At 39.2% G+C, this 15,713-nt stretch overlaps 1 protein-coding gene across 2 annotated transcripts in view; it reads right to left on the minus strand.

The window, feature by feature from the left end:
• Positions 1–15,713, minus strand: part of Rc3h2 (ring finger and CCCH-type domains 2) — a 64,885-nt gene that overhangs the window by 13,174 nt on the left and 35,998 nt on the right. For both annotated transcript variants that reach the window (XM_070013140.1, XM_070013147.1), the window contains exons 10-12: positions 12,266–12,574; positions 6,206–6,420; positions 282–715 (exon numbers count right to left, since the gene is read on the minus strand). In XM_070013140.1, coding sequence (XP_069869241.1) covers positions 282–715; positions 6,206–6,420; positions 12,266–12,574 — 958 coding nt within the window. The remainder of the gene's footprint in view (positions 1–281; positions 716–6,205; positions 6,421–12,265; positions 12,575–15,713) is intronic.

The following is a 15,713-nucleotide window of genomic DNA, read 5'->3' on the forward strand; positions in this document are numbered from 1 at the left end:
CCATTAGTTTCATATCCAAATATAAAATTTATTTAGTATTTTTCTGTATTAGATCTATATTTTCTATATTAGATCTATATTTTCTGATTTAATTCTCACAACAGCCTTACGAGTAGGTACTACTATTATTTCCATCTAGCAGATGAACTGGAGCAAAGGAAAATCAAGTACATTCTTTCAGTCATACAGTAAGAGGAGCCCCAAGTCTGGCTGGTTCCATACATGACACTAAATCTTAACTTATACACGACAGTAGTATTTCTATCTCCATAACCACTTACTCTTGGTAAAGGCACAGTTGTCCTTGGCTCACTTGGTGGCTGACAAGCCACTGAATAATAACCATCTAATGAGTTATATCTTTCCCGCAAAGATGGCTGATAGACAGATGAATGCATCACATCCATTGGAGGTAAAGAATTGCTTCTAATAATGTCATCTCGTTGATACATTGCAGGGCGCCAGATGCGCCTGCTGTCATACACAGGAGCATACATTCCGGAAGGTACTGGAGGAACTGGTCCATACTGCTGCGGAGGAGGAGGCTGGTAAGGAGAAGAATTCATTCGCTCTCGAGGGGAGAATGTACTGTAATGATCAGCATATGGCATGGAAGCAGGTGGGAGGGAGGACTCTGGAACATTACTGGACCTCACAAAGCGAGGAACACAAGGAGCCACACCAGCTGGCACCGTTGGAGGTGGTGGGTAGTATCCTTGAAAATTGAAGAAAGGAATATTTAATGTAACCTTGGTTAAAATCCAACATTTTAACGGACTAAGTCTAAAAGCAGCATTTAATATGGAGAAATATAATTAGTAAATGATCTTTACCTTACAGAGAAGCTACATATTTTCAGGATAACAGTACATAAAAATCATTTACATTCAATACTTTGTTAAACTGCTACTTAAAAACAGATGACAGGGCTGGGAATGTGGCTTAGTGATAGAGTGCTTGCCTAGCATTCATGAAGCCCTGGGTTCAATTCCTCAGTACCACATACACAGAGAAAGCTCAAAGTGGCGCTGTGGCTCAAGTGATAGAGTGCTAGCCTTGAGCAAAAGAAGCTACGAGACAGAGCCCAGGCCCTGATTTCAAGCCATAAGAGGACTGGCAAAAAACAAAACAAACCAAACAAACAAAAACAGATGCCAGAGCTATTAACAAAGTGCTAGACTTTCCTTTTAGGGCATCATAGTTACATGTTTTAGATTAAGTAATTAGTTACATCATTGATTCTTAATAAGCATTTTGGGAACAAAAGATAAAGACCTCTTTCAAAATTCATGTGCTGTTAATTTCCTTACTAAAATTTTACCTAAGTATATACAAATTATACTTTGCACTACTTCATTTCTAGACTTTATATTCGATTTTTATAAAAGATAACCTTAAATCACAAGGTACCAGTGGTTTATGTCAGCAATCCTAGCTACTCAGGGGGCAGAAAAGTTGTGAAACTCCATCTCCAAAATAAACAGTTGTAGAGAGTATCAGCCAAACAAGTATGAGGCCTTGAGTTCAATCCCAGTACTATCAAAAAACTTCACAAAAAAACAAAAACCAACCAACAAAAAATTATTGGTATATCACCCTCACCTTCCTCATGCAGAAAAATTAAGTAAGATCTTTAACCACGTACAAAAATAAACTCAAAATGCTTTAAATGTAATACCTAGAACTATGAAACTACTGGATACTTTAGTGGAATGGTCAAGAGCTTTTTGGAAAGACCCTAAAAGCATACTAAATGAAGGCTCAAGTAGGCAAGATGGATTGCATCAAAATAAAATGTTCCTTGCTGGGCTCTGGTGGCTCATGTTTATAATCCTAGCTACTCAGGAGGCTGAGATCTGAGGATCGCAGTTCAAAACCAGCCCAGGCAGGAAAGTCCATGAGACTGTTATCTCCAATAAACCACTAGAAAACCGGAAGTGGTGCTATTGCTCAAACGGTAGAGCACTTGCCTTGAGCTGAAGAGCTGAGCACCCAAGCCCAGAGTTCAAGCCCCATGACCAAAAACAACAACAACAACAAAATACACATTCACACACACACACACACACACACACACACACACACACACACACACACACACACACACACACACACACACACACACACACACACACACACACACACACACACAAAATAAAATGTTCCTACCAAACAAAACAATCATCTGATTGCACAGGCAATATACAGAATAGGAGAAATTTAGGCTAAGAATACATTTATCAAGAGGATAATACCTAAAATATATAAGGAAGTCAGGTACCAGTGGCTCACACCTATATCCTAGCTACTCAGGTGACTAAGAACTAAGAACTATGATTCAAAGCCAGCCTGAGCACAAATGTCCAAGGTTCTTCTCTCCAAAATTAATCCACAAAAAGCTGAAAGTGTGGGTGTGGCTGAAATGATGGCCCTGAGCAAAAAAGCAAGCAAAACTGTATTAAGCCAATACCGACAAAAAGTTCAGGGCTGGGAAGGTATCTCAGTGGTAGAGTGCTTGCCTTGCATGCATAAGGCCTGGGCTCAATTCCTCAGCATCACATAAGCAGAAAAAGCCGGAAGTGACTCTGCGGCTCACGGCAGAGTGCTAGCCTTGAACTGAAGAGCTGAGGGACAGTGCCCAGGCCCAGAGTTCAGGCCCCACGACTGACAAAACAAAAAAATATATATAAGGGCCTGGGTTCACACCCCAATATGGCTAACTAAATAAATAAATCCAATTTAAAAAATGGGAAATCAAGCCAGGCACCATGGTTCACACCTCTAAATTCCAGCAACTTGAGAGGCAGATATTAAAAGGATCACAATTCAATGCCAGCTCAAGAAAAAAATTAATGAGATTTTATCTCAGCAAAATAAAGTGGGCATGGTGGTTCAGGCATATCATCCCAACTATACTGGGATGTATATACTTATGTACAAGAACTGCATACCAGGCTAGCCTAAACAAAACATAAGATCCTCCACAAAACAATAAAAGAAGCAAGGCATGTGGGCTCAACGCCTATAATTCTAACTACTTGAGAGGCTAAGATCAGGAGGATGGTGGTTTGAGGGTAGCCCAAGTAAAATTCTTGTGAGACTCCCCTCCCCACATTTTAACCAAGAAATAGATACAGGTAAAGTAGCATGTGCCTGTCATCTCAGTATGCAGAAGAGACATGTACATACCCATGTGTACTACAGCATTATTCACAAATCAATATTTTTAAGTGTTCAGCTATTGACAGAGAAAATGTGGCACATATACACAATGGATTACTATTCAGTCATTAAAAAAAATAAAAATCCTCTCATTCTAACAATATGGACAGAACTGGAGAGATCATTATGGTAAGTGAAATACGCCAAGCATAGAAAGACAAGTTCCACAGAATCTCAGTCATATATGAAATCTAAAAAAGTTTATCTAAGTTAGGGCTGATGGCTGACACCTATAATCCTAGCTACTTAGGAGGCTGAGATCTGAGGATTACAGTCCAAAGCCAGCCCTGGCAGAAAAGTCTGTGAGACTCTTATCTCCAAATAACCACCAGAAAACCTGAAGTAGAGCCATAGCTCAAAGTGGGAGAGTGCTAGCCTTGAAAGAGCTCAGAGAGCCAAGTGCCGGTGGCTCAGGCCTATAATCCTATCTACTCAGGAGGCTGAGATCTGAGGATTGCAGTTCAAAGTCAGCCCAGGCAGAAAAGTCTGTAAGACTCTGATCTCCAATAAACTACTAGAAAACTGTAAGTGGTGCTGTGGCTCAAGAGGTAGAGTGCTCGCCTTGAGCTGAACAGCACAGGGACTGCGCCCAGGCCCAGAGTTCAAGCCCCACGACCGATAAAAAAACAAAAACAAAAACAAAAAAGAAAGGGCTCAGAGACAGCACCCAGGCCCTGAGTTCAAGCCCCTTGACCAAAACAACCCGAAACACAAAAAAGAATTTATCTTATATAAATTTAGTGTAGTGGTTATGAGAGGCTAAGAAGATCCTGTAAGGGGAAGGAGATATGCGGAGAAAATTTGATGAATGAGTACTAAGTTATAGTTACATACGATAATAAGTTCTGGTGTGCCATTTCACAGTAGAGTGATTGACTATAAAGGACTATTATTACTACATGTATTTCAAAAAGAAGGATTTAAAATGTTTTACAATAAATATAAATTAATAAATAAAAATAAATCTATTATAGTGACTACAGTCACTTATAACTGTAATACTAGCTACTCAGCGGGTTGAGATCTGAGCACTTGAAGTCAGCCTGGGCAAAAAAGTTTGAGAAATTATTGTCTCCAATTAACCAGTAAAAACCAGATTGCTGGTGTATCGTGTCTCTAATCCTAGCTATATAGGAGGCTAAGATCAGAGGATTGTGGTTCAAACCAAGCCCAGGCAGGAAAGTCTGTGAGACTCTTATCTCTAACTAACCCCCACAAAACAGAGTAACCCTGTGGCTTAAAGCAGTAGCCTCTAGTAAAAGAGCTCAGGATAGCACCCAGGTGCAGTGTTCAAGGCCCACAACAACAACAACAACAACCAATTAACCAGTAAAAGCCAGGAAGTGGTAGAGTGTCGATCCCGTGTCAAAAAGTCAAGCAATAATTTGTTTTTTCCCTTCCCCTCCCCAAATTATACCAACATCAAATACAGTGAAAACAGGGGTTATGGGAGATGGGAAGGGGAAACAAAGGAGGAGGCAACAATGCTTGATAAGAAATATATTCATTACCTTGCCCATGTAATTGTAACCTCTCTGTACAGTATTTTCACCAAACAACAAACAAACAAACAAAAAAACGGGTTATACCATGGAGGAGGGACATATAAGGCAACAACAAAAAAATCACATGGTACCTTATAAATATGCAAGAAAGAAAATAGCAAGAAAGAAAAAAACCACTTGTGTCCCTATCTTGGGATTCATTTTGCTTAACGTCATCTTATCTGACTTTTTTTGCACGTCCCAGACATATACTAGTTATTGCAAATAAGGGAAACCAATGAAGCACTTGCAACAATGAGATGTACAAGATGCTATGTTGAAAAATGAACTTTACAATTTAGGTGAGAGGGGGAATAGAGGGGAATATAACTGAGGAGGTGGGAGGGAAGGGATGGTAGGGGAAAAACAAAGGAGGTGGCAACAATGCTGGATGAGAAATGTACTCATTACCATGCTCATGTAACTGTAACCCACCCCTTTGTACAGTATTTTCACAATAAAATAACAATTAAAATTTTTTTAAAAAGCAAGCAACAGTGAGAGGCCCTTAGTTCAAGCCCAGTATAAGGCAAAAAAAGAGAAAAAAAAGATACATGGTTGGGGAGGTAAGGCCCATTTAACTTAATATGATATAAATGTTCTACAACATACACATGAATGAGCATATCTCATGGTACCCAATTAGTACTCAAGGAGGAAGAATAGGCCAGAATATAGCCTTAGGTCAAAGGGATTATTTTGAGCTGAAGATAAAGTGAAAAGACACAGATTTCTGCCCTTTTTATGTGCCTAAATACAGAATGTTTGTAAATGTGTTTCATCTCTCCCTGGTTACCAGGAAGGACAGAAGCAAATCAGCAGAGACGACTTTAGATTCTTTTTTTGGGGGGTCCAGTCGTGGGCCTGAACTCTGGGCCTGGGCGCTATCCCTCAGCTCTTCAGTTCAAGGCTAGCGCTCTAGCACTTGAGCCACAATGCCACTTCCAGCTTTTTTTCTGCTATGTGGTGCTGAGGAATTGAACCCAGGGCCTCATGCATGCAAGGCAAGCGCTCTACCACTGAGCCACCTTCCCAGCCTAAAGACAGCACTACAGGAATTGCTAAACAAGCCTTACTGACTAGCCCTTATTTTCCAGTAGTTCTATTTATTTAGCATCCCACAATTTGCCACTGTAGAAATTCAAAGTCCTTTTCATTTTCATTGTCACTTTTCTTTTTTAGTCCTTTATTGCTCTTTTGTTAAAAGGACATATAAGCTCATGTTCTTAACCAACCCTCTGACCTAAGTTCTCCCAGTGTGTATGTGAGTTCTTTAATGAAGAAAATATATATTGGTATCTAAGATCACAGTCTCATGGCAGAAAACTTATAGGTCATAAACGCCAAGGGATTAATTCAAAATATGGGCAAATAACTAAGGGAAACAAACATTAGGTTACAATTTTTTTTTCTTCGTAGAATTGTCTAAAAGCACTTACCTGTTTGTGGGTACTGTGGGACTTCAAAGGGTATCTGAGTCCTTGGATCTTGAAAATACTGAATGTTTTCAGAATGCTGAGGATATACTGGTACTCTAGTTAGGAATGGGCTAGACTTGGGAGGCACGGGATTCAGCTCTGTTCCAGCATTAGATGGGCCAGCTGAGGTAGCTGCTACATTACTTACAGGAGTCTTGGGTGGAGAGCTAATTTTACTGCAGAGGAAATTTAACAGGACAAAGGGCAATCACTGTTAGTTGTTTTTCTGGAGAAATTTTTCAGAGAGTTATATAGTAAAACCGTACAAAACACATTAGTTATTTCCACAGTGACAATTATGGCATGAAATTTCAGTGCTGCCATAAACTGCTAATTGACAAGATCATAGTAAAATATCTCATATTCTAGTGAGGGCAATAGAAAATGAAAACAATCCCATACCCACTTATCAGACCTACCTACCCCCACTTTTTTATTGGTGGTTCCTGGGGTTTGAACTCAGGGCTTTATACTGCAAGGCAGGTACTCTACTACTAGATCCATGTTTCCAGTCCTTTTTGCTCTGCAGTTCCAGCACTCAGCAGTCATAAGGAAACATTGATGACAAATTAATAGCTCATAACACAAAGTAGGTACTAAAGCCTTTTGCCATATTATTTTAAACACAAGAGAATTTTTGTGGTTGAGTAACCAAGTAATCAGTTCTAAATGAAGTCCTTCTTTAAATCCCTTTTAAAGAAGTCAAGCTTTAGTAGAGTGCTGGTGGCTAATGCCTATAATCCTAGCTATTCAGGAGGCTGAGTTCCAAAACCAGTCTAGGCAGACAAAACTGAGACTCTTATCTCCAGTTAATAAGAGACATTTTATCTCCAGTTAAGTGCCAAAAGCTAAAAGTGGAGCTGTGGTTCAAGTAGTAGAGCTCTAGCTTTGAGTAAAAATACTAAGAGCCCCAACCATGAGTTTAAGCCCCAGGACTGATTCTGGTGTGTGATACCATGCACACACAAAGTCAAACTTTGACTAAGATTTAAATGTGTGGCAATTCACAAAGTGATATTGTTAATCGTGTAGGAATTCAATACAATGCACTTCAGCTAAGTAAGAACATTTTCTCACATTAGAAAAGTTCTTCTCAAACAGGAGTACAAACATCAAGGTGTATACACTGCTTAGCACAACAGATTACCCTGGCAGATGTTGACGTCTCCATGTAATGTGTACTAAAAGGCAGACAATAACTAAAAACCTGTGGATAATTCAGAAGGTACAAATGTCTTTGTTATAACTTAAAAATACATTAGGGCTGTACTTATTCTTAGAATGAGTGAGTCTAGCAGAAGTAACAGGAAATGATCAGAATTTCCTTCTGACCATAACATTTAACATGGAACAATTATTATCTAGTACAAATACAGATTATCAGGTCTTTCTAGGTCAAAATATTATATACCATAAGATTTGGATTAGTACTCTGAAATCAAATTCTCAAGTTTATGAGGAAATGGTCATGAAAATTTATGACAAGGTACATATTCATTAACTAATGAAATTAGGTAAGTAGATCCTTCTGCTTTCTGACCCACATCCCTTCACCTCTAAAAGCTTTTCACAATACCTCTCCAAAGAACTGGTTATCCTTTTTTTCTGGATTCTAATAACAAATAGGGCATACTTAATTACAGTACCTTTAGAGTATATTACATCTGTTTACATGTCCATCTCCCAAACTACATTGGGACACCCTGAGAGGCAGAGAATGAATCTTTTTTATTTTCTTTAGCTATACCAGTTTTCATTAGGGTTTGGCACATACATGATCTGTAACATTAAAAATTAGCTTGGTGCTGGTGGCTCATGTCTGCAATTCTGGCTACTCAGGAGGCTTAGGTCTGAGAATTGTTGCTCAAAGCCAGCCCAGGCAGTAAAGTCCATTAATTAACCACCTAAATACTACAAGTAGAGCTGTGGCTCAGTGTCAGAGTGCTAGCCTTGAGCAATCAATCTCAGGGACAGTGTCTAGGCCTGAAGTTCAAGCCACATGGCTGACCAAAAAAAAAACAAAAACAAAAACCAAAAAACCCCAAAACCCACGAAAAAAGCATTTTTAATTGAGATTTATTTATTATTATAAGTTGTCCTAATAGACGATTTAAACAGTTGAAACACAACGGTCGAAATATACCTTGGTCATAGATCACAAGGCCTTAGAGTTGATTCCCAGAACATACACACACAAAAAAAGATAATGCAAAAATTCATACTTTCTTAAGTGTAATTGACTTTTGGCATATTCACAAGATTTCCAACTATCTCTACCGAATTCTGAATTATTTCCATTGTCCTCAAGAATAACATATCTAATTAGCTTTTATTCCCTGTTCTATCTCACTCTTTGATCCCAGTAACGACTAATCAACATTTTGTCTCTTTGGATTAGTTTATTTTAGACATTTCACATTATTAGAATCCTATGCTGCCTTTTGTAACTGGATTCTTTCAATGAGCATTATGCTCTTAAGATTCATCCATATTGTGTGACATATAATAATGCATCATTTCCTTTTTCATGACAATAATATTTCATATAGATAAAAATGGTTTACAGCTGGGTACTGGTGATTCATGCCTATAATCCTAACTACTCAAGAAGCTGAGATCTGAGGATTAGGCTTTGAAGCCAAAACCACCGGGAAAGTCTATGAGATTCTTATCACCACTAACCTACCAAAAAAGCTGGAAATGAAGCTGTGGCTCAAGTGGTAGAGGGCTAGCCTTGAGCAAAAGAAGCTCAAGACAGAGCCCAGGCCCTGAGGAGAAATGCCAGTAGCAGCACTAAAAAAACAAACAAAAAGTTTTACATTACCTTGTTGTAACCTGTCAAAAGCTCATTTCTACACATGAAGTATCTATAATCTAGATTATACTAATCATTAACATAAACGTACAGATCTAGAAGGCTAGTTTCAAGACAGTGCACAAATCCTGTATTTGCTAACAAACTTAATGCATTTGATGCTGTTTTTATTTTTAATCTTCCATATTTTTGCAGCAATATAACAATTTCCTAACAATTTTGGTATGTTTCATTTATGTAAATACTTTCTGCACATATGTAGTCTCACAAACCCTTTAAGTACACAGATATGTTTCAGTATTCCTAACAATGCCAAAAACAAGTTTGGGAGTAAAGTAACACTTGCTAACTAGACAATGTTTTTGATAGGTCTTTCCAAAACTCTCTCTTAGTAGAGATCAGAAAGGCGCCTTAATAAACAATTTCTCCCATTACATTGCAAAAATACGGAGTATTACTATTAACTTATATCCTACAAAGTCCTACTGTGTGCCAAGCATGACTTTTTGTTTCACAGTGGGCATATAACAGGTATTGACAATTTATAGGCAACAAACTCTTCTTTTTCTTTTTTTTGGTTGGTCATGGGGCTTGAACTCTGGGCCTGTGGGTTGTCTCTTGCACTACCTCATGGCTAGTGCTCTACCACTTGAGCCACAGTGTCACTTCTGTTTTTCTCGTGGTTAATTGAAAGTCTCAGGGACTTTCCTGCCTAGACTAGCTTTTTTTGTTTTGTTTTGTTTTGTTTTGTTTTGTTGTCGGTTATGGGGCTTGAACTCTGGCCCCGAGCGCTGTCCCTCAGCTCTTCAGCTCAAGGCAAGTGCTCTACCACTTGAGCTACACCGCCACTTCCCTAGACTAGCTTTGAACCACTGTCCTCAGATCTCAGCCTCCTGAGTAGCTAGGATTACAGGCATGAGCCACCATCATCCAGCCAAACTCAAAATTTTAACTCAACTTTTAAACCTTAAAAGAGTGCACAAGTGTGAGATTTTCGAATTGAAAGTAACATTTCAGATCACTTGAAAGTATTTAAACTTTCTTGTTGAGGCAAAACCAGAAACAAACAAAAAGATAAAAAGCCTGTGTCAAACATAATCTTATTCTGTCACCCAACAATAATAATGATGGTGATAAAGAAGCATTTACTTAGTATTTATTAACTGGTAGACATGGCTCAAAGAACACTATAGTATTAACTCATTTAAATTCCACAGCCAAGGCAGGTGCTGGTGGCTCATGCCAGTAGCTCTAGCTACTCAGGAGGCTGAGATATGAGAATTGTAATTCAAAGCTAGCCTGGTAGGAAAATCCATGAGACTCTTATCTACAATTAACCCAGAAAACCCACAGGGACACTGTGGCTCAAAGTGGTAGAATGCTAGTCTTGAGCAAAAGAGCAAAGACAGGACCCAGGCCCTGAATTCAAGCCCCATGGCCAAATAAATAAATACATAAACAAACAAATTTCACAGCCAATATATGAAGTAGGGTATTCTTTACCCCCCAAAACTGTGCTGAGGATCAAACACAGGATTTCAGGTATGCTAGGCAAGTACTAGACCATTAAGCTACATCCTCAGCTCAAGAAATAGGCATTTTAATTGTATGAAGAGTAAAGTGAGGAAGATTAAGTGATTTAAGATTAAATGGCCAGGGGCTGGGAAGGTGGCTCAGTGGTAGAGCGCTTGCCTTGCATGCCTGAGACCCTGGGTTCGATTCCCCAGCACCACATAAGCAAAAAGAAAAAAAGCTGGAAGTGGCACTGTGGCTCAAGTGGTAGAGTGCTAGCCTTGAGCTGAAGAGCTGAGGGACAGCGCCCAGACCCTGAGTTCAGGCCCCACGACCAGACCCCCCCCCCAAAAAAAAGATTAAATGGCCAGGAAAAATTGAGCCAAAATTGAATCCCAAAATTTAATTTAATGTGGGGGCGCAGGCTCATACTTCCAGCACTAATGAGACAGGAGGAATCTCAAGTTTGAGGCCAGCCTTGGCTACATAGCAAGACTTTCAATTAAACCAAACCAAACAAAAAGAGTTTGGTTTCAAAGACTCATCACTCAATTATACCTCATTATAGAGCATAAAGGGTGTAACAGAATATTTCATTTCAAGTTTCTACTTAGTTCCTTTCTGGTATCTCTATGTAACTGGTCCTGAAGTTCACTGAAAATGAACAGCTGAGGACAACAAAACAGAGTTGAAGTGACTTTCCCTATTTAGAGAGCTATCCAGCTGTAAAGCCAAGATTAGAACACAAATTCCTTCCTATTTTTTTCTACTATATGAAGCATTCTGTGTAAAAATTCAAATTAAACGTTATTCTGTAGGCTTCTGTGCAGTGACTGTACTCCTAGCTACTTGGGAGGCAGAAATCAGGAAGTCATGATCTGAAGCCAGCTCAGACAAAAAAAGTTCAACTGTGGGGCATTGGTGGCTCACATCAATAATCCAAGCTAGTCAGGAGGCTGAGATCTAGGATGGAGGCTTGAAGTCAGCCCAGGCAGAAAAGTCAAAGTCTAACTAACCAGAAAAAAAAAAAAAAAAAAAAACCTGACCTGAATTGTGGCTGAAGTGGTATTTTATCAGCCATAAGCAAAAAAAATTGAGCAAGAGCAGCAAGCCTTGAGTTCAAGTCTTAGTAAAAGAAAAAAACTGAGTTGGGTGCCAGTGGCTCACGCCTGTAACCCTAGCTACTCAAGAGGCTGAGATCTGAGGATCACGGTTCAAAGCCAGCCTGGGCAGGAAAGTCTGTGAGACTCTTATCTCCAATAAACCACTGGAAAACCGGAAGTGGCACTATGGCTCAAGCAGTAGAGCGCCCGCCCTGAGCTGAAGAGCAGAGGGACCGCGCCCAAGCCCAGAGTTCAAGCCCCATGTCCGACAAAAAAAAAAAAAAAAAAAAGAAAAGAAAAAAAGAAAAAACTGTTCAATAGTCTTCATCTCCATCAATCCTGGCCTATCATCCCAACTACCAGAGAAACCTAAATAGGAAGATCACATCCAAGCTGGCCCAGGCATAAAGCAATACCTTATTTGAAAAGTAAATATGAAAAGGGCTAGCAAAATGGCTAAAGTGGTAAAGCAAATGTGAGTTCAAACCCCAGTACTGCTAAAAACAAGAGGTGTGTGTTTATACTAAGGCATTTTTAAAAATATATAAATGATAAAGAACTTCATATTAATTATTTTTACTCAATACCTACTTTTCAGTTACAGACTCTGCAGAGGGCCCAGCAGGATTCTGACCATTGGAGCCAACCTTCCCCACTTTCTTCACAGTCTCTAGAGTTCTTAATGTATTATCAGTACTACGTGGGATTAGCTGGGAAACACTGTTTTCTGCATTTGAAATTCCATTTGTACTTGGAATAATTTTCCCAGTTGTTTCAGTACTTCCTATGACAGAAATGACATTTCCGGCTGTGGTTGGGACAGTGTTGTTTACACCAACTTTATTTAGGAGAGGAAACGTTCTTACAGTTGCATTGATTTTTTTGTTCCTTAATCGATACCTGTTTAAAAATAATCAATGAATTAGTGAAAATCACTTCAAAAAATCTAAAGAGAGACAATGGGAAAATATTTTTGAAACAGGAAACAGCTTTATAAAGATTCTTCAGCTAAACACCACTCTACATCAATTATATTGTAATAAATGCCACATGAAAAACTACATATGCATGGACAATGACATAGCAAACAAAGCACAACTACTCAAAGAACCTGACAGAATAGGAAGATAGTGTTTAAAAATCTGTAGCTGCAATATAATACACTATGAAAAATAGCACGACCTAGCACCAAATTAGTTGGAAACAGAATAAAAAGGAAAGGCATATGAAAGCCAAAAAAATTACCATTTAAAGAATGGTTTAATTTTATATTTTTGTGCTAGTCCTAGGGCTTGAACTCAGGGCTAGTGCTCTACCACTTGAGCCACAGCTCCACTTTTGGACTTTTGGTGATTAATTAGAGATAAGAGTTTCAAGGACTTTTCTGCCCATGCTGGCTTCAAATCCTCAGATCTTAACCTACTGAGTATTTAGTATTATATGAGTGAACCTGGCCTAATTTCCTGATTTTAAGTGGTGAAAAGTTACAACAGAAGACTACATATATTGGGGTCATCTCTATGCTTAAATTAACCAGATATCAATGTTATATATTAACATGGCAAATAAATATGAAATGTTGGTAATAAGCAATGCTTTAGTATTTTTCCTTCAGTATCTATGAACAGCTACATTACATACACACTAAAGTGCCAAGAAAAAAAAATGCTTCTATGTTGGAGTGGATAAAGATGGAATAATAGAAAATGAAGTTTGAAATAAACAGATTCCCCCAAATCTGGAGATGATGAGTTTTGATGTTTGGCACAAGAAACCAAAGATTACTACTTTATTATTATTATTGTTGTTGTTATTATTATTAACCAGTCCTGGGGCTTGAACTCAAGGCCTGGGCACTGTCCCTGAGCTTCTTTTGCTCAAGGCTAGCATTCTACCACTTGAGCCACAGCGCCACTTCTGGCTTTTTCTATATGTGGTACTGAGGAATGTAACCCAGGGCTTACGCATGCTAGGCAAGCACTCTCCCACTGAGCCACATTCCCAGCCCCCAATGATTACTTTTTAGAGGAGGAGGAATATGGGTAGACCTATATTTGAGAGAAACAGTTTGATGGCATTAAGAGGGCCAGTGATCTATGTGCTTCCTTTAACATGTTCTCTGAAACCTATTCTACATTCTTCTTCAAAGTTCTCATACAAAATACCCAGCTGCTTCTTGCTTTCCATCCTCAAAGGGAAAAATCTCAGATTTCTTACCATTTTGGTTGTTAGTAAAACAAGCAATAAACAAGGTTTTGTTTGATGTCCTCTCAAAACAGAGGAATTAGGAGAAGTTGAAAAAAAAACAACAAACCTTATTCATGGGCTGGGAATGTGGCTTAGTGGCAGAGGTGCTTGCCTAGCATGCATGAAGCCTCAGTGGTACTGCTGCTCAAGTGGTAGAGTGCTAGCCTTGAGCAAAAACCAGCGCAGCGACAATGCTCATGCCCCAGGACTGGCAAAAAAACAAACGGCTGGGCACCAGTGACTCATGCCTGTAATCATAGCTATTACTCAGGAGGCTGAGATCTGAGGATCACGGTTCAAAGCCAGCCCGGGCAGGAAAGTCTGTGAGACTCTTATCTCTTCAAAAGCCACTAGAAAACTGGAAGTGGCACTATGGTTCAAGCGGTAGAGCGCTCGCCTTGAGATGAAGAGTGGAGGGACAGCACCCAAGCCCAGAGTTCAAGCCCCACTACCACCACCACCAACAACAAAAAAACCTTAACCAAATGAGGCAAAGTGAGAAGGGTACATAGTGGTCTCTTATAATTAAATACCTGGACTTAAAATCTAGATCTCAAACTTGAAATAGTCAATTATTCCATATACTTTTAAAATCATTCATGAGCTCTCTCAAGTACTTTTACTCCCTCACTCAACTTAGAATCCACTCTCCACTATTAGTACCTCCCTTGTAAATATCGTAACTGGTTTTATGCCCTCAGAAGTCATTTGATAAAATTCCAACCCAATATATCATTTACTCTATGCTATTCCCAAACAGCTAAATTTTAATGGAGGAAAAATGGTACAATCATGCTGCATATAGACTTATTTTTTCAAAATTACAAACAATTACTTTATATGGCCAACCAATTCATTAATATATTTCATAATTAAGTTTATTTTCCCAGCTCTAACATCCCTTTCCTCTCCAATCTCCAGTCTACTCCCCCAGAATTGATATAGCTTCCCATTTAACAGAGAAAATATATAAAAATCAGAGAATTCTTTCTATCACCAATTCCACTAACTTCCCTGAATCTCTAAACACATCCTCTAGTACCTAGGGTAACTTCTCTAGCTATTTTTTTTCTTAAAGACTTCATTCCCATAATTATCTTTCTTATGAACCACCACTTCATGCAGGTATCTGCTTAAATGTCATCTTACACTCCTTCCCTGAATATCCTACCTAAAATATTTCCCCTTCCCCCATCATTTTTTTCTTGTTCCTCTGTATTATTTTTCATCCCAGAATCCATCACCACCAGATATGCTTTCTATTTGCTTTTTGTTCACTGCTTTTATTTCAGTGATAGTGCTGTGTGAGCAGGGATTCTGCCTTTCTATGTTCCTTTCTGTATCAGGGATTCTGCTTTTCTATGTTCCTTTCTGTATCTGGAACATAATGTAATGTGAGCCAAGGCAGTAAAGTCCATGAGACTTCAACTCCATGGCTTGAATTCTGGGCTTGGGAGCTATCCCTGCGCTCTTCAGCTCAAGGTGAGTGCTCTACCGCTTGAACTACAGTGCCACTTCCGGTTTTCTAGTGGTTTATTGGAGATAAGAGTCTCACGGATGTTCCTGCCACAGCTAGCTTTAAACTTCGATCCTCAGATCTCAGCCTCCTGAGTAGCTAGGATTACAGGCGTGAGCCACCAGCATCCAGTTTCCATGAGACTTTTATCTCCACCAAACTCCATAAAAATTGTCAGAAGTGGAGCTGTGACTCAAGTGGTAGAGTACTAGCCTGGAGTGCAAAATATCGGGACCAGTGCCCGTGCCCAGAATTCAAGTGGGTGAAACGGGGGAA

This window comes from Dipodomys merriami, unplaced genomic scaffold (assembly GCF_024711535.1).
Source record: "Dipodomys merriami isolate MVZ:Mamm:240054 unplaced genomic scaffold, mDipMer1.0.p SCAF_11, whole genome shotgun sequence".
Taxonomy (NCBI): Eukaryota; Metazoa; Chordata; class Mammalia; order Rodentia; family Heteromyidae; genus Dipodomys; species Dipodomys merriami.